At 40.7% G+C, this 18973-nt stretch overlaps 1 protein-coding gene across 1 annotated transcript; it reads left to right on the forward strand.

Moving 5' to 3' along the window:
• The first annotated feature begins 3442 nt into the window (after positions 1-3442).
• Positions 3443-10567, forward strand: stard7 (StAR related lipid transfer domain containing 7). Its single transcript, XM_078161915.1, has 8 exons — positions 3443-4370; positions 5205-5368; positions 5513-5562; positions 6054-6164; positions 7496-7578; positions 7673-7772; positions 7869-7953; positions 8252-10567. The coding sequence occupies exons 1-8, from the start codon at positions 3916-3918 to the stop codon at positions 8428-8430; spliced, it is 1227 nt and encodes a 408-aa protein (XP_078018041.1). The 5' UTR covers positions 3443-3915; the 3' UTR covers positions 8431-10567.
• Positions 10568-18973: the final 8406 nt, after the last annotated feature.

Raw genomic sequence — 18973 nt, forward strand, 5'->3', positions numbered from 1 at the left:
GGCGGCCAGTCTTACTCATGTCATCCTCAAAATACCATTCGTAACATCAAAAAGATGCCCTTTGCGTGTCATTTATCTTCATCATCGGCCAAATATAGCAGTGACTTACGCTTACAGCAAACCTTGCTTGTTTACTTTCTTGTCGGTGGCCAGAAAAGTGACCTCGACTTATAAAAGATAAGATAGTGGGATTGTCAATGTCATAAAAGGAGACAAAAAGGACAACAGCTCGTAATTCACGTTTGCTGATGTTTATTTTTCTAGCTCCCCCTTCAATTGTCCTGAGAAGGTTATACTGACCCAATCCAAACATACCAGAACAATGTAGGGCTGCTTATTATTTTATACCGTTATACCCAATGGTCAGATGTCTCACTGAAAGGATCCCTGATGGGATGTCACTATTTTCCTTGATGCAATATACACTACAACTCCTCGGAGCATTGCCAAAACTGTGGATTTGTTTGTGTTAGAGATAAGAAAAATGAGGCAATAGCACATGCTGTGTTGCACGAGGTTCTTTAAAAAAACATCTTGTCTCATGATCTTATGATACTGAGAGCTTTCACAGTTTTCATGAGCAACACACATGATTTAAAATAAAATATGATGAATTGAGCCAACAAAAGGCTATTTCTCTTGTTTACCGTGTCTAGTTCCACTCATTTCATCAATGTAATTATACTATAGTCAAACATATTATTATAAATAGTGATAATATTAATAATAATATGGGGTTTTTTTTTTCATTACCTCTGCCCTTGTTTATTTATGAATGTTTTAACATGTTGCTTCCATTGATTCCTGGGGAACCTAATACCATTCAGCCTTTTCAGTGTTGAGTGTATGTGCTGATCAAAGAAATGAGCCCACTTCTCTAATGTACCTATTTTTTAAAGTTTGAGTTGTGTCATTTTAACAAAGAACTCAGCTTGCACCAGATATGCAAGACTCCAAGCTCGTCTGTGGCAACACTTCTTGTTCTCTGCATGGTTAAACAACGCCATCTGGTGTATATTCCCTTTAATAACATCTCAATAATCAAGGTTTCTGTCTGTGGTATCTTGTCAAAATTCGTCTTTTATGAGTGAATGAATAAATGAATGACTTTATTTTGAACCAAAACAAAAAATAATAAAAAAACAAACAAGACATGGCATCTATAACAAAATTGTATGCTTATTCCATACCTATAAATCAACAATTAATATTGTTTAATTAAATCAATAATTTCTTATTTTCTTTGGTATTTTTTGTTTATACAGATATAGAGTGATGATAGCTGGGTAACATGTATGTCAGTGTTATCCAATGTCAAATCTCTGATCATGTGAGGGGACGGTATGTGCATGATAGTGTGCACAAGGGCACATCGTACCCATATCTTAACCTTTTGCAACAAAAAATGCTGCTTAGGCTATATATCAATGCATAACTAATAATAACCAACAAATAGTATACTTAGATAATAAAACACTGATACTTTAAGTGCATTTTACTGCTAATATTTGCATTACTTTTTTTGCAAGACAAAGATAACAGTGTCCCAAAGGAGTAGGTAAACATTAAACTTATAAGTCCCTACCTCTGTCTTAGATTTCTTCTTTTAACTCATATATTATTTCAACAAATCCCCAAATGTATTTACAACTAATATACAACTATCCCCAGTCTATTTACCACCCAATTAAATAAATAAGTAATTTGCAGTTCTAGTGCCACCCAATGTTTCAAAATATATATGCACTCTCCTTACACAACCTTTCCGTGTCTATATATCTGCCTAAAAATATCTTTTTTTGTACCTTGTTTAAAATTGATTTGTGCTTTGTTTCAACTCATCACGCAGCCCATTCCACAAGTCCATCCCACACACTGAAATACATAGACTCTTGTTAGTTGTAACAAATTGTTGTTTTTTTTAAATTATATTCTCCTCTTAAATTATAACCCCACCCCTGTCCCAAAACATTTTCGAATGTTTCCTGGAAGTAGATTATTTCTTGCTTTAAACATGATCTAAAAATTCCAATGCATGTGACATTAAAAACAGCATGTTCGTGTACTCCAGTTTGTGTGCTGTCCTGATTGCTCTTTTGAAGGAAGTATAACAGTTGCTTTTGTAAGTGTTGCCCCAAACTTCCACTTAGTAAGTCAAGTGCGGCAGTACAAGTGATGAATACAGAATATGCAGTGATTTATGGTCCAGTATGTGTTTTGTTCTTTGCCAGTTTTGCTCTTACATAATTGATGAGGTTTGCAGCAGTTTTTGTCATCTAGAATCACCCCCAGAAATTTGACAAGTTTCATAGACTCTCTCCACATCAATATTATCAATCATCATCTGTACTTTTGTGTCTGTACTGCGGTTTCCAAACAACATACATTTAGTTTTGTTCAACTTTACAGGCAATTTATTTATGCTAAACCATTGCTTTAATATATTTTTTCCTGTTGTGACCTCCTCCAAAAGCTGCTGCAGATTTTCCCCAGAACAAAGAGTACTGGTCTGTGAATAAAACATATTTTAATTTTCTGAACACCATACATGTATCATTTATGCACAAAATTAACAGTGTTGGACCCAATACTGACCCCTGTGGGACACCAACAGTAATGTCAAGGCATGATATGTAATCATGCATTTACACAAACTGCTGCCTATGTCCCATAACGCTTTTCACCCAGTCCAATGCAACCCCTCTTACACCATATCTTTACAATTTTTATTGTAGTTTTCAGTGTCTTTCCCCCAAAATACTTACATAAATTTCAACATTGAGTAAGTGTTGGGGTATGAAGTAACAACCAGTCACTGCTCCTTCACAATTGACAGCAAATATAACTAATAAAGAAGTGTTTGTCACAAGAGTTTTATCAGAACACCAGTTTTAAGGTCAAATGGTTGAAGCTGAGTCTATCAGCAAGGTCACTGCAAGTACAACTCTATAAAGACGCATTTTTAGGCAGCAGCACATCTAATAGCACATATATTTCCGGTCAGTAAAATAAGTTTATTTAAGCACAAAATCGTGAATGCTGTCTTATGATATAACGCATGCTATGTCTAATGTTTCCAGCTCAAACACACGTGGTGAAGGCATGATACTTGTGACTTTGAACAGTACCGCTGGAGGGCGACACGAACTTCCTCTCCCCAGAAATGGTTCAGCTGTCTGGAGACACTGATCCTGGACCAGGTTTGACCCCCACTTTCTCCTTCTACACTACAGCAGATAAACAACAGCTAGGACGTCAAATCTGATCCCAGTTCATCGAAGAAACTGAAAAGTGGGGGAGCTTTGCTTGGAGCTGGACTGGCGCACATGCTGGTGCCCAAGCAGCTCAATTTAAGACAGGCTCCCACTGGAACCAATCAGAATTGAGCTGGCACAGCAAGTGCCAATGAACGCCCGCTATTCAGTTTGTAAGGCGGGGCTTCCGAGTAGGCGTGTGGGAGATAGTAGGAAGAGGAGGTCAAATGCGTGCACTGTAAGAGTTTCAAAAACGCGAGGCTGTCTCCAGGAAATTTACGCAGGTAGACATTTGTGTTCGAGTTACATTAGACGATATAATTTACTGTTTTATTATAAGAGTTTACTTTTAGAAGTAAGTGCGGCGGTGCTGGGTGTGGCTTGTCCGTGTCGCATTTGTGGGCTGTTGACAGATAACGTTAGCTAAATGCTAACGCTACATGTCGCGTGTTTAGCTCGATAACGTTAACTAACGTTACAAGCAGAGTGAAATTATGAGTTTGGCTAGTCAAAAGTTCCTGTTATCATCTATGTAAAGTTGATTCATGGTGCATTTGTGCAGACGTTTAACGTTAGCTTTGGCTGCGAAGTTCGTTAGCTAGCTGCTGCACTTTGCTGGCATTGATTTTTGTCTTTGGGCACTGTCACGGTCACAGCTGTCATGTTTCACTCTGTGCCCCGTCGGCCGATCTGCGACATCGGTGTAAACACAATGAGGCTTCAGAGCAGCAGGACAATCAGACGGGCTGTCGAGGAGGGCAAAGGGAAGCTTGAGAGTTTCCCATGGCTGGGCAGGAACATGGGCCTATTGTTGTCCTGGCTGCAGAGGGCAGGTATGGGTGCATCTGAGGCCGCGGGGTCTGGTCAAAAGAGGAAGGGGTTGCTGTCCATATTTGCGGACCACTGCGGCTTTGTGACCGGCCAGAGGCTCCGGCGTGCTTGCCAGGTCGGCGAGCTTTACTCCAACCTTTACTCCGAGCGGACCAAATGGACCCTGGTGGGCAACATATGGCGCAGATTTCAGAGCAAGCACGCCCCCACTGGGAAACTTGTCGCGGCCCTGGCTGGTATCTTCATGTGGGATAGTGAGAAGATTCAAGATGAGGAAATTCGCAGGTTTGAAATCTTCCTTTAAATTCACATATGTTTGCACTTAAGACACACTGTTGATTGACACATTGCAGATACAAGCAGAGTGAGTGTAGACATTTGTCAAAATCAGAAAAGAATTTACTGCCAAAAAGGTTTTCATTTGCAAGAATTTGCTTTGGTTTTTGGTGCATTCATTAAACACACAATATACACACATTAAGAGCAATAAAGGTAAGGCAAACTGCTGCAACCACCAGTAACTTAAAAGAAAAGAAGTACTATAGCATAACAAGTATGTACAATATTACAGTTTCAGAATAGGCTGTACAGTTTTGTGCTGGATGTGCAAAAATATATATGAGATGTGCAAAAGTTCACACAGCAAATAGAGTTAATATGTATAATGTGTTCACAGAACAGCAAATATGTGCAAAGTGCGCAGCATCAAGCACAGTAGTTCTATACAGGGGATAAGAGGGGGTCACTGAATGGTTAAGTATTAAAATTATGTGAACTGTGCTATGGGCTACATTCACCAGACCCCAACCCATTTGAATGCCTACAGGAGCTCTTAGACTAACACGTTAGGCAAGCATCATTATCAGAATCCCAAATAAGGGAATATCCTTTGAAGAAGTGTTGTTTATTCCTCGTGTAGAGTTACAGAAACTTGTACAAGCTGTTCAAAGGAGCATTGATGCTGTTCTGGCAGCTCAACACATTACTAAAATGCTTAACATAGTGTTTCATTCCGTTTGTATTTACAGTGCAGCATTCCATATTGATGTGACTATAATCTGTAGTGTCAACTGTGCAGCATGCTAAACAACCCGTCCTGTTGTTTGCATCCATTTGAAGGTGTGGACTCGAGCTACAGGCACTGGAGGCTGTAAAATGTCTGAACACAGCTACAGGTACAGTGGCCGGACAGCTGGAACCTGGCTGGGAAGTTGTGATGGAGAAGAAGGGCTTCAAAGTGTGGAAGCGCCCTATACCCAACAGTCACCTCTATGAATACAAAGGTCAGCCAACTTACAATCTCATATGTGTTATCAGGTCTCTGAAATGCAGGTAAAGCACACATTTAACTTTCCCTGTACTTTGGTTGTGGTGATACTGGTGTGACTAGTCTGAAGAAACAGCATTTCTTTGTGTTTTACTTGCAGTGTTGGGCTCTTACAATGATGTCACCCCAAGGCAGTTCTTCAATGTACAGGTACAGACATTTCAGTTCTTGTTACATGCTACCAGGACTATGTTGGTCTTGATTTATGTAGGAATGAAGTGGCATAAATAATTTATTTGACTGGGATACTGGCATTCAGTAATAAAAACCATCACAGGGAGGAGAACGGCATTCTAAGTCCTTATCAGGGTTATATGGGTGCAGCAGTGTCCTCTCTCCTGAAGTCTAACATATGAGCCACGGAAAATCTTTGCATACTAATCACAATTATGCAAGTGAATATATCTGGTAGTTTGAAGATTTAACAGTCATAGCAGTTGGACTTTCACCCGTCACTTTTGTTCTGTTGTGTGTTCATGGTATATCTATGACAGCTTGTTTTGCATTTCCATTACCCAGCCGCTCTTGCATAACCAACATGTTTGCACTGCCCGTGTGTGGCACAAAAGCAACTGCAACACTCACTTTAGGTGCTATATTAAGCACCTTACCCTTGACTTATGCTTTCCCCTTTCCCCCAGTTGGATACAGAGTACAGAAAGAAGTGGGATTCTCTGGTTATCAAGCTTGAAGTGGTGGACAGAGATGCCAGCACAGGCTCTGAAGTTGTGCACTGGGCTACACACTTTCCTGTGAGTTTCTGTTGATTTGCTATCAGGCCTAAAGGGGAGATGGCTGTTTGTCTTGCATAATGTGTGTGTTCGTAGGTAGTTTTCCTTCCTTGTTTCGTTGTACAAGCAAACGTCCACTTAACATGCTTGTTTTTGCCACTGACAGGTGCAGATTGTTGCTGAAATATTGTGGAAAGCACCCCACATATAAATAAAATGTATTTCTTGACCTTTTGCCTGATCTGGTCTGTTTGTGCTTGTCTTTCTGCAACAACTCAACTCATTAAACTTCAGAAGAGACTTCTCCTTGAGTGAGACTTGAATAGACACAATAACAGACTGGATCAGGCAAAAGGTAAAACAATCTGAGCCTGACGGTGGCATAACAAGCACTTTTAGCGGACAAACACTGACAGCGCTCTGTTGCCGAGAGGTAACCAAGTGGTTACATTACAGCCAGTTTCACATCTGCTGGCTGAAGCGGTCTCGCTCAATACTGGACCAATTTAAAAAAAATGTTGTTCCCATCAGTCAGTTAATCTACATTCAGACTGTGGCCAAATCAGATTTGTTTTTCAAAGCGGATCTTTAAGACGGACTGTCTGCACTGTTATTGGCAAGTGATCAGATTGGATTTGTGAGTCTAGACAATACCAACCTACCTGCACGGGTATCTGTGGTAACAACAAGGCATCAGTAGCTATGCCGATGACGCGGCTTGCCAGTATGAAAGCATGATAAATTGAGGCTAACCTCAACTGGAATGGTTTTCAACATGGAAAAAATGGATGAAAAATCGCAGAAGACATTCAGTGTCAGATTTATCATCACGGATTCATTTTACAAAGTCTCAAAAAGACACTGCAGTCCAAGGCTTGATTACAGAGCTTCTAAAAGAGATTCGACTGCACAAGAGCCCTTGCCAGAGCAGCACAAAGGTTAATGCAGACTCCGGCACGCAGCCTAGCTGGAAAAGCTCTGCTTCAGTGATACAGTAGTGTTACACAAAAGACATTTTCAAATACTATTTCAGCAGCCAGAGCTGTGAGCGAATCTGTAGAAATTTGATCGGAATCACATTTCAAACCCCTTCCAAATGTGGTTTTGGACCTGAGTTTGCAAAAATGGCATTTTGCTGTCCAGACTTTCTAAAAATCAGTCAGGATACAATCAGGATTTGGGCTGGCAGTCAAAAGTCACTTAGAAACAAAAACATGGGAAAATAGGGTCCAGGTTGAAAATATGCTTAAGGTTCCCTCTAGGAGAAACTACGAACTCAGTTTCAATATATCTATCAGTTTCTATTTTAGAACATCAGCTGTTATTTAATCTTGTCTAATCTCTCCTCACAGTATCCCATGTACTCGAGGGACTATGTTTATGTGCGTCGCTATGACGTGGATATAGAAAACAACCTGATGATCCTGGTATCCAGGTGAGACTTCAAACATAATGTCTCTCTGAAGTCAAATATGGTTTAGCTTTTGATACATAACTAAATTATTAACATGTTGTAATTCTGTTTACAGAGCTGTGGAGCATCCCAGAGTCCCAGAGACTCAGGACTTTGTGAGAGTCCATTCATACCAGTCAAAGATGGTCATCCGCCCTCACAAGTCCTTTGATGAGGTTTGTGGTGAATGTGTTGCTGTGCACATTGATTTAACTTGCATCCAGGGTGCTGTGTTTTGTAGTCGCTGAGTTTGAGTGTGTTTTTCTGCACAGAATGGATTCGATTATCTGCTGACCTACAGTGATGATCCTCAGACTGTCTTTCCCCGTTACTGTGTGAGCTGGATGGTGTCAAGTGGTGGGTTCTTTTCACTTGTTGAAACTGCTTAGAGCTGCAGATAATGATGATCTTTAGAATCATATTTTATTATTGATTTCTTGCTTGGTCAAAAACCCAGTGTTATTCCATTTAAAATGACATTATGAAGCTGGAATATGCAAATGTAGAGCATCTTTTTTTACTCTAACATTTAGAGTTATGTGCATTTTTATACTTTGAGTGTGTATTTCTTTCCTCTTGTACATTTCATCCTATCCCCACTGAGTATGCATATTTCACCCAGATAATAAGGAGGCTCTCTCTTTGCTCCTGGCAGGTATGCCTGATTTTCTGGAAAAGCTGCATACTGCTGCCTTGAGGGCCAAGAATTTAGAAGTTGGGATTCACGACTACACAGGTGTCATTAAATCCAGTGACAACAACCGCCAGCAAAGCCAGGAGCGGCTCAGTGGAGAAAAGCCACACACAGGTGGTCCCGGACAGATCTACGCTTGAGACGGAGAATTTATAGACCAGAGATTATGTTGGTCTGTTTTTCGCTCGCACTTGAACCCGACTCAAACCCTCCAGCCTATCTTTTTGGGTAGATTGCATGAACTGCAAATGGAAGCTGCAACCTACTTTAAAGACAGATATACAGTATGTCCTTCCATAGACATGGTTATAGTGGTTGCTGATGAGATGTCACAAGAACAATGAATCGTACCGATGACAGCTGACACCTGTCCTTTTTGGGAAACGTTGCCATAGAAATTTTCACCCAGACTGCTGGCATTGGCACTGTTTTTGCTTGGCAAGGTGGCATTTTTTGCCGCCACTGGTAATGATGTAGGTCCAAGAGCCATTGGTAAGATCGAGCCAAAGTTCCTAATTGTAGAGATGCTTTTGTCAAGATGCAGTTTGTCCCATTTTAACATTCTATGTCTTGTCTTCCACTGTTTGACAAGGCTTGACTTCAAAGGCTGTTCAGAGCGAATGCAGCCACATTACTGTATTAGTGTCTGTGGTGTGATTACAGCGAGATGTTGTGTAAATGGTCATGCAGTACTGGACGGTGAAACCCAAAACTTCTGCACCTACAGATGAAGAATTGAGGACTTTCTACCACATTTTTTCATGCAACTAAAGCAACTGGTTTCCTGTTTGCTCAGTGTGTGTTTGATCTTTATGTGTCTGGATGGGATGGATTAAAAAAACTAATGATGCCATTACTGGAAAATTTGTCCAAAGAATTGAAAATGAACTTTCTCGTCCGTTGTATTTTGGGGATTGCGCTGTTTTGCCATTGGTACAGTTGAAGTTTCACACTGTTCATCTCACCGTGTCTGTGTAACCGTTGAAACTGCCAGCGTTGACAAAACAGCCTTCTGAAGATAAACCAGTCCTTCAGCACTAGGGGCATAGTGTCTTATAACAACCACATAAATCCTCAGCTCAAAGGTACTGATGCGCTTCAGTTTACTCTCACTAGCAAGGCATGCCTACAGAGACACATTTCAATAAACCCATGCCCCTTTGTCGAAGAAACTTGGACCACCTGTGCCACATCACAATTTATTTACATTTCATATAAAGTTAAAAAATTAAGTTGTCCCATTTCAGTTCAGAAATTATTTTGTCATCTTGGTGTCCACAGCAGTTGTAGCAGACGTCACTGAAGTTTGAACTGTTGGAGCTATGGGTGTTTGTGTTTTCTTTGTGTTACAGTTGATCTTGTACATTCATAAAACCGTTGCCTGAATACTGGAAATCCCTGTTCTTATGAGTACAACAAGCTCTGTTACATGTTTGTCCTGCGTTGTGATTCATCAGTCTTTATTATTAATGTGGATCCTACTGATAGTCCGTAACTCATCCTTCCTAATCATCCTTGTTGCTTTTCTAATGAACTTTTTGCAGGGGTGTTATGAATGTACAAAGAGCTCCACGTTGTGTGGGAAAACATCGCCTAATAAAGTACACTGTTTACAGCCTGACAATCTGGCACAGAAATCTTGAAATTCATTTGTGTTTAAAACATCTTTATGTGTATTAAAATCTCATACTTGTAGGTGGTACATCAGAGTGAAGCAGCTGCAGTAACTGTCTCAAGATCAAACAGTATAGTGGCATCCACCTTGTGAAGGTCCCACATGTATGAGAATCCCCGATTTAATATATCCCCGTTGTCATTGTGTGTATTTCCATACTGTGAAGTATTTCAGTCTGATAAAAAAAAAAAGGATAAAAAAAAAGGGCAGTGAAAGTTGTGAAACACTGATATGTTGAAAGTGCGAGGGAGAATATCTCTTGTGTGGTCAAACAGAACTGTGAGACTCTAAAGAGATCATCGTAATCTAATTTAACATTATGCAACGTTTGCTAATGTTCAGCTTGTGAATGTAACATGTTAACTGTCATTTATAGACACCTGCGTGCCACCTGCAGTAGTCTAAAAGAGTTGTCACATACTGTTTTTGTTACTTCTTCCTACAGGCAGTAGAACGTTTGTTGTGATTAGCCACCACATCATGAGGATTACCTATGAATACTATTGTGTGGATATGAGCTAGTGCACTTGTCACCCTGTGATTTCATGGCTGATTGAAATGGAAGAACGACTAATCAAATCAAATAAACATCTTCATGTGTATCTTTCTGTGTTCAGCTGCTGATTGCAGAGCATGCTTGGTTCTGACCTTGTCTAGGTAGGAAAAAAGGGGTGATTAGCATTGTGTTTGTGTAAAGCAGCCATCGTAGTCTGGTCTAATGGGATAATGTGTAAACCTATATACTCCCTGTCTGGGCAAAAGGTCAGCGACAGACTGCAGAGAGGCTCCACAGTTTACTGAAAGCACTGTGCTCGGCTGATCTGCTTGGAACAAGACTTACTCTACTGGCTAAAACCTGTAGCTCCAGTGGCGTAAATACAGGCAGTGTGGTTGCCCTGGGGCCTGTGGGGCCATGGAGAGAGTAAGCATCCTTCAACAATGTGTTGGGCAGAGAACTTGCCCTTGTGGTGATTCAGATTGCCACATGAGAAATACACGTGTTCAAAGAATTAATTTGGGGGCCATTTGCTAAATATTCCCTTGAAAAGGCAAGCCCATCACTATCATGGTTTTCTGTCTTTATTTCTGTCCTTACTCTTTTTTGTTTTTGGTATAACAGTCAGTAGAAATCTTCAACAAAATTATATGCTTGTTCTTCAACTATAAAAAACAAACAAAAAACAATTAGGCAGTTTAGTTGCATAATCTGTCAAGGCTGACAAACTTGGCACATCTGCAAGCCGAGCGAGCTGTCTTGCCTTTCAAACACAGAAGCGGCAGTAAAAAGAGCAGGAGAAGGTAGCAAACCTCACTAAATTAAATTCCTTTGCCTTTTTATGGACAGTCGTATACCCACAGACGACCCCCCCCCCAAACAGCAATGCAACAGCTTGCCAGTAATCAGAATCAATGCTGCTCTTAGTAACATGTCAACAACCATGCAGCAAGTATAGATAGATATAACGTTAGTTTATATGTGTGTGTACTTCATCACTAATAACTAGTATGCACTGGAACCCATCGTGACTACCCTACACCACTGTGTAGCTCTGTCCCAAATCCACACTACATAGTAGTTCTTTACAGAATGTAGCCCACTACATACTAACTGCCATAATGAATTGTTTTAGTAATAATCATAACGCATTTTGAAATGCCCACTTTGGCCTGGCATCCTGGCTCCCCCTTGTCGTAGCATATTCCTGAGGCAGCATCGGATGTGAGCCCCAGTCTCCCACACTAAGGTCAGTAGCCTTAACCACTGAGTTATCCTGCCAACACAGACACTCTTTCTTCTGGGCACATTTAACCTTTTTATTTGGGCATTGGACTTTAAAATTCACCTGCCCTGAATAAGGATCAAACCTCTGACCTCAGAATTCCCAAGCAGCTCTTTAACAGCCTGAGGTATTCCACCTCATACTTCTGTTGTGTTTCACGGAGCCTTTCACTCTGTCCTCTGGACAGTGGCCTTTAAAATTCACCTGCCCTGGACTAGGATCAAACATTCAACCTAAGGACTTCCAACCAGCTAACAGCCTGAGCTACCAGGCCAGAGACATTTTGTATGTGTTTCTTTGGCATTTTAACTTTCTCCTTCAGACATCAGCTCACAAAACAGACAGACTGTTCACCTGGGAATTGAACTCTGATCCTCTGACCTTCAAACCAGTCCTCTATCTCCCTAAGCTAACAAGTTGGAGACACTCAAATGTGCCTCCTTGAAGATTTTCTCTTTCTCCTTTAGACAAAGCATTAGAAAAAATAAACAAAGGAAGTCCATGTATAACTAACTATAAATAAATCATAGTATATGTTGAAAAACCTAAATAACTCAGTACAGTGTGTTCAGACCAAAGTCAGGTGACATGGTATAAATGCTCTTTTTTATTCTGTTTCTGTATTATGTTGAGGAGGGCCGTGTGTGTATATACATACAGTACAGGCCAAAAGTTTGGACACACCTTCTCATTCAATGCGTTTTCTTTATTTTCATGACTATTTACATTGTAGATTCTCACTGAAGGCATCAAAACTATGAATGAACACACGTGGAGTTATGTACTTAACAAAAAAAGGTGAAATAACTGAAAACATGTTTTATATTCTAGTTTCTTCAAAATAGCCACCCTTTGCTCTGATTACTGCTTTGCACACTCTTGGCATTCTCTCCATGAGCTTCAAGAGGTAGTCACCTGAAATGGTTTTCCAACAGTCTTGAAGGAGTTCCCAGAGGTGTTTAGCACTTGTTGGCCCCTTTACCTTCACTCTGCGGTCCAGCTCACCCCAAACCATCTGGATTGGGTTCAGGTCCGGTGACTGTGGAGGCCAGGTCATCTGCCGCAGCACTCCATCACTCTCCTTCTTGGTCAAATAGCCCTTACACAGCCTGGAGGTGTGTTTGGGGTCATTGTCCTGTTGAAAAATAAATGATGGTCCAACTAAACGCAAACCGGATGGGATGGCATGTCGCTGCAGGATGCTGTGGTAGCCATGCTGGTTCAGTGTGCCTTCAATTTTGAATAAATCCCCAACAGTGTCACCAGCAAAACACCCCCACACCATCACACCTCCTCCTCCATGCTTCACAGTGGGAACCAGGCATGTGGAATCCATCCGTTCACCTTTTCTGCGTCTCACAAAGACACGGCGGTTGGAACCAAAGATCTCAAATTTGGACTCATCAGACCAAAGCACAGATTTCCACTGGTCTAATGTCCATTCCTTGTGTTTCTTGGCCCAAACAAATCTCTTCTGCTTGTTGCCTCTCCTTAGCAGTGGTTTCCTAGCAGCTATTTGACCATGAAGGCCTGATTGGCGCAGTCTCCTCTTAACAGTTGTTCTAGAGATGGGTCTGCTGCTAGAACTCTGTGTGGCATTCATCTGGTCTCTGATCTGAGCTGCTGTTAACTTGCCATTTCTGAGGCTGGTGACTCGGATGAACTTATCCTCAGAAGCAGAGGTGACTCTTGGTCTTCCTTTCCTGGGTCGGTCCTCATGTGTGCCAGTTTGGTTGTAGCGCTTGATGGTTTTTGCGACTCCACTTGGGGACACATTTAAAGTTTTTGCAATTTTCCGGACTGACTGACCTTCATTTCTTAAAGTAATGATGGCCACTGGTTTTTCTTTAGTTAGCTGATTGGTTCTTGCCATAATATGAATTTTAACAGTTGTCCAATAGGGCTGTCGGCTGTGTATTAACCTGACTTCTGCACAACACAACTGATGGTCCCAACCCCATTGAGAAAGCAAGAAATTCCACTAATTAACCCTGATAAGGCACACCTGTGAAGTGGAAACCATTTCAGGTGACTACCTCTTGAAGCTCATGGAGAGAATGCCAAGAGTGTGCAAAGCAGTAATCAGAGCAAAGGGTGGCTATTTTGAAGAAACTAGAATATAAAACATGTTTTCAGTTATTTCACCTTTTTTTGTTAAGTACATAACTCCACATGTGTTCATTCATAGTTTTGATGCCTTCAGTGAGAATCTACAATGTAAATAGTCATGAAAATAAAGAAAACGCATTGAATGAGAAGGTGTGTCCAAACTTTTGGCCTGTATATATATATATATATATATACATATATATATACATATAAACCCAGCCCAGTTAAATTTGTAATTGAACAGCCCTGGTTTAAGGGGTCCTTGTATCATGCGTGCTGGCTCACTGTCATGACACGCTGGGATGCTTGAATAGAACAGAGCCATTGTTAATGTTTAAGTAAGTCTTGGGCTTTTTCTCCTATGTCAAGTAAAATTTCCAATGTGAAAAAAGACTATTGATTTTTTTTAAAAATAAATTAAGTTAATGAATTGTATTTGAAATAAGTAATAAGTAATAGCAGTGTTCAAGACAGCAGCTAGGAGTTACATCACCTCATCCACGGTGAGAGTGCACCCATAAAATAAAGTTTTAGCCAACAATGACAATCTATCATTTTAACTCTGGCACACGCTGCTGCTGAAATTAAAAGTCTCCAACAAAGGGGGTGTATTTTTCTGGGTTGGATATGACAAATGCATGTATAATATTTCTCCAGGATAGAGCGTGCTGACTCAGTACAACATGACAAGACAAGGCTTGTGGTGCACTTCGTTGCCGTAATGGTCATTCTGACAGTGATTCATACACAAAAGTCTCACAAGTATTTTACATTGCACATTATCTGCAGCACATGAAGGCTGCATTTATTAAAACATGTCATAAAGAAAGGACAAGTCTGGTTTAATCATTTAAAATGTATTGGTTTAATGCAGGAGTTATGATGTGACATATGGGACAACAAAAGCGCTGCATAGAGACAAAACTAATATAATTTTATCATCACTTCAAGAACATGAACTCTCTGTCTAAAACACATGGGCTTGTGTGTCTCAGGGTTTGATTTACAGATCAGTGTTGTGTCTTAACTGAGTGCACATTGTTTTAATGGATGACCTCCACTGTCTGAAATCATCAGCTGTAGTTAAAAGCCACGGAGCACTTACAATAATTGATCGTTTCCACAAATCTGCCATATTGACACCAACCAGCTTTTAGAAAAACGTTTTATCTTTATGAATGCTATAAAAACCTGTGAGCCCCACTCTCCCTATATATATTTATATATACTTGAAAATCGATTTTGCCCTTTATTCAACATTTTTAAAAAAGCCAATAAAACACACAGGATGTTAATATGATATTTATTGGTCACAGTCCGACATCTTAGAGTACATGACGAGATAAAACAACAGGAGTAACATTTAAAACAAAATTAGAGCCAACTATCATAAAATGGTGGTCCTTTTGTACCTTGTAGTCTTCATTTTTTCTCCAAATACTTGAGTTTTATTGCCCCATTTTCGTTTATTTCATTTAAATCGTTAAATTTTAGAAATGCACAGGCACACCACTGACTTGAAAATGAAAATCTGAGCTTTTTTAAAATCACTCGGGAGGTCAGAACAGAAGGCCGATAGTGCTCACAAGCCTCCAAGGTGCTTGGCACAACCATGGACAGAAGACGCACTGCATGGTTAGATCAAGCACAATGGGGTCCTGGGCGAAGGCAAAAAACCCAACACCGATCACAGATGATCCCGCTCAACACAAGGCGTCCGAGGAACTTAACAGCTTTGTCATTTGCTTTTGGGTAAAGGAAGAAAATCAGTAAAACAGAAAATGTCTTTCTGCTTTCGTCAGCCAGCTCATCAAGTATTAAACTCTAAAAAGAAATACATCACCGTCAAAGTATTTTCTGGATTATAACAGCTGAAGAACCCCACGGTTTGATTTGTATCTGCAGTCCAAGAGTCGAAAAAGTCCAAAGGTGTGAGGGAGGAGATCCAAGCTCATCGACAGATTGTTAAAAAATAAAAGTCATACCACTGGTTCACACAATGATTAGAAAAAGATAGTAACACAGTTGCGGTTAAGAAACATCTGCAGAATTAAAAAAAAAAAAGCGATTAGTCATAGGTCACACTCACTGCGGAGAAAAAGGGCTACACCCTAACTGCGCACAAACTGCGTCAAACCCCACCCTCCCGCCCTTCACGCCCGACTCTACCAGACACGACTGGAAAAAAAGAAGTCTGAAAACTCTCACTATTTTATGAAACAAGCATTCAAATATTAAACATTTTCCAGAAATGATTTACAGCAGGCCAAAGGAATGCTGGCTTAATCAAATTAGTTCTCCATCAGTCTGTTGGGTGTTCTTCAACTGATCGATGGAAACACAGTTTGGGTAATTCGTCAGTGATCTTGTTAGAAGCCGCAGCATCTCATAGAGTCCAGTCTCTCAGATTTTACATGCAATTGACTTCAAAAATAACTCTTGATCTACAGATACCAATGGACTCAAGCATGACTGTCTACACTGCTGTTGTCCATCTGAGGACATTTTCTGTCCAGTTAGAGAAAACAAACAACCCCCTTCTGGCAATTTAGTCCTAACTATGTTAACGGTCACTGAGTGCAATGTCAAGAGTCATGATACCATCAAGCAAAGACAGCTGCTTCTCCAAAAGGTTTGACAATCTTGTTACCTTCTCTCGTGTCTCTTTCGGGCTCCCCTGGGACATCTTACTAAAATGAGAAGGCATGGTGCGATAATCAACTTAGAGCTCTGGCAACTGGACCACTTTGTGTGATGAAATTACACCACAATGCAAATGGACGCGCCAAGGAGAAACCCTGCGTTTGCAGTTGACCAAATGGTATGAAAATTGGAGTGCTTGGGGTGAAAATGGTAGGCGGTGGCGGTGAAACAGACCTCTGTTTTTCTGAACAATGAGGATGTTTCAAAGGGATGCAGTGTTGCTGATGGGATGGCGTGATGGGTTTTTATGCATGGATGATTGTGATACATAATTATGCACGCTTACCTTGTTTTTGGTGTTTTGTCTTTCTTTAAAAATTGACATGGATTACAAAAACCTCTGCTTCAGGAGTTGCACTTCAAACTCAGAAATTCTAAAAGTATTTTTAAATGTTCTGTATCAGTACAAGTATCTGAATAAAAGCAAAGGAACATAAAATATTCTTCAGACTTTGGGTAAAACCCCAAAAACTATCAATGCAACACTACAGATATGAGACTTTACTCTGTATTTTGCTGAAAACCTCCAGCTGCTGTCTTTGGAAACTCACTTCTTTACATCTAGTCTGTCCAAGGAAACCCACCTTCCCATCCTCTGGTCCCAAAGTCGGTGTGAGGTGCAGCAGTCTGAGGGGCGATGAAGGCGACTGGGAGCTCTGAGCTGTGTCTTGGGGTCTTCCAGCTTGCTCAACTGGAGACAGACTGTCCTGACTGCGTCCTCAGCACCCTTCAAGTCCCCATCTCCTGCCCCTCCTTCAAGCTAGGAGGGGTTGGCATGTTCTCTTGGGATAGGTGCACTGGCAAGGAGGACTTGGTCAGGCTGGGATTGGACGCGGGTTGGGGAGTTTGGGGGGGCCACTGGTTCCGCAATTCATAAATATTAATACAGAGTCCTCCCTCTCCAAATGGGTAGATTCTTTAATTTTGTTAGAGGGGAAGTGCTTTATTCACTTAATGGCTTTTATTAGTGCCCGGTCTTCAACTCTTTCATTAGCTAAAGTGCTGCTATAATTTACAGGGTAAAAGGGGGTGGGGAAGGGATGGTGTCTGAGCAGGGTTGATCCTGCTACTGCTGCTGCTGCTGCGGGACAGGCAGCTGATACCCTCAACCACTGCAGCTTTTCCTACAAAAGTGGCCATTCTGTTAGTAAGAACTGTAGTCTATAACATCAGATACACTCAATAGCATCCTCACTGAGCGTTATAGTGTTGTCGCAAGTGTTAAGAGCATGTTGTCAGGGTTTTTATACATCCATGAACCTGGATCCTGTTGCATTTCTACTTTGTCGTATAACATCCAAGATGAATATTATTCAGAATCATAGACAGTGTAACCCGATAACACTTATGACATTTGAATAGCTTTTTATATACGAGTAAAATATTATTTTTGTGATTTTGAAAAGCACTTTTTCTCCTTGTCCGCAGAGTGGATTTGTTCTGTTGGGGATTGAAGTAATTTTTCTTTGCTATAGCACGTTATTTGATTTCATATTCTTCTGGTAAATGCAGATATTCATGATTATTTAAGCGGCTTTCATTCATATTGGATTTTCTGCACTGCCCCAAAGTTACTTGGTATATCTTTAATTGCCTACATTTTCCTGTTTGATATATTTTATGTGTAATGTTAGATGAAATTCAAGGGTGAGTTTATTTGTACAGAGCCGAAATTATAAAGGCAGGCACCACATCTTTGCAGCGTATTAAATGGAATGAAAAAGGTCAGCGTATGCATCATCACGGTTTGGTTCAACAAACTGTAGAGCCTTTATTTTTTCCATCTGATTATATTATACCATAGTCTATATCTTTGCGGATGCACTGCCGCCATCCACTGAATCTCTGGCAAGTATGAGCTGCTCAGACACAAAATGGCTGCCACACTTCCTGCATGTTGCAACATATCGACATCAGATAATGCGAGCCTCTAAAAGTGCTCCCTGCTCTGATGAAATGCTCTTTATTTTGCTCTGTGGAGTCTTGTTAGCTGTGAACAGCTGGCGTATGATGTCCCCAGACTGCGTCTGAGTGAATGAACTGATTAACCTGAGTGGCCGTCCCTACCAGGGAGAGGGGGTTGGACCACCAGCCTGAATAACTGCCTTCATCATCAATGTCACATAAATCACTTAGCTGGACGGGGCTTTTTAAACGACTTCGTTTCTCCGAGCCAGACTGAAATGGTCGTGGTTAACGCTGTTGCTTGGTGCTGGTGTGTTTCTGAAGGAGACCATGTTACTGTGGTGGATTCAATGATGCAACATTTCTGTGGCTGACCAGTGCATTAGATTATCTTGATTTAAACAGAGAGAGAAAAACTGCTATACTTGATAAATGAAGGCACAATAGGTGAAAACATTTGGTGATTACAGCGTGCTGTACTGGAGAAATATGCGACATGGTAAAAAGAAA

Source organism: Epinephelus lanceolatus, chromosome 19 (assembly GCF_041903045.1).
Source record: "Epinephelus lanceolatus isolate andai-2023 chromosome 19, ASM4190304v1, whole genome shotgun sequence".
Lineage (NCBI taxonomy): Eukaryota > Metazoa > Chordata > Actinopteri > Perciformes > Serranidae > Epinephelus > Epinephelus lanceolatus.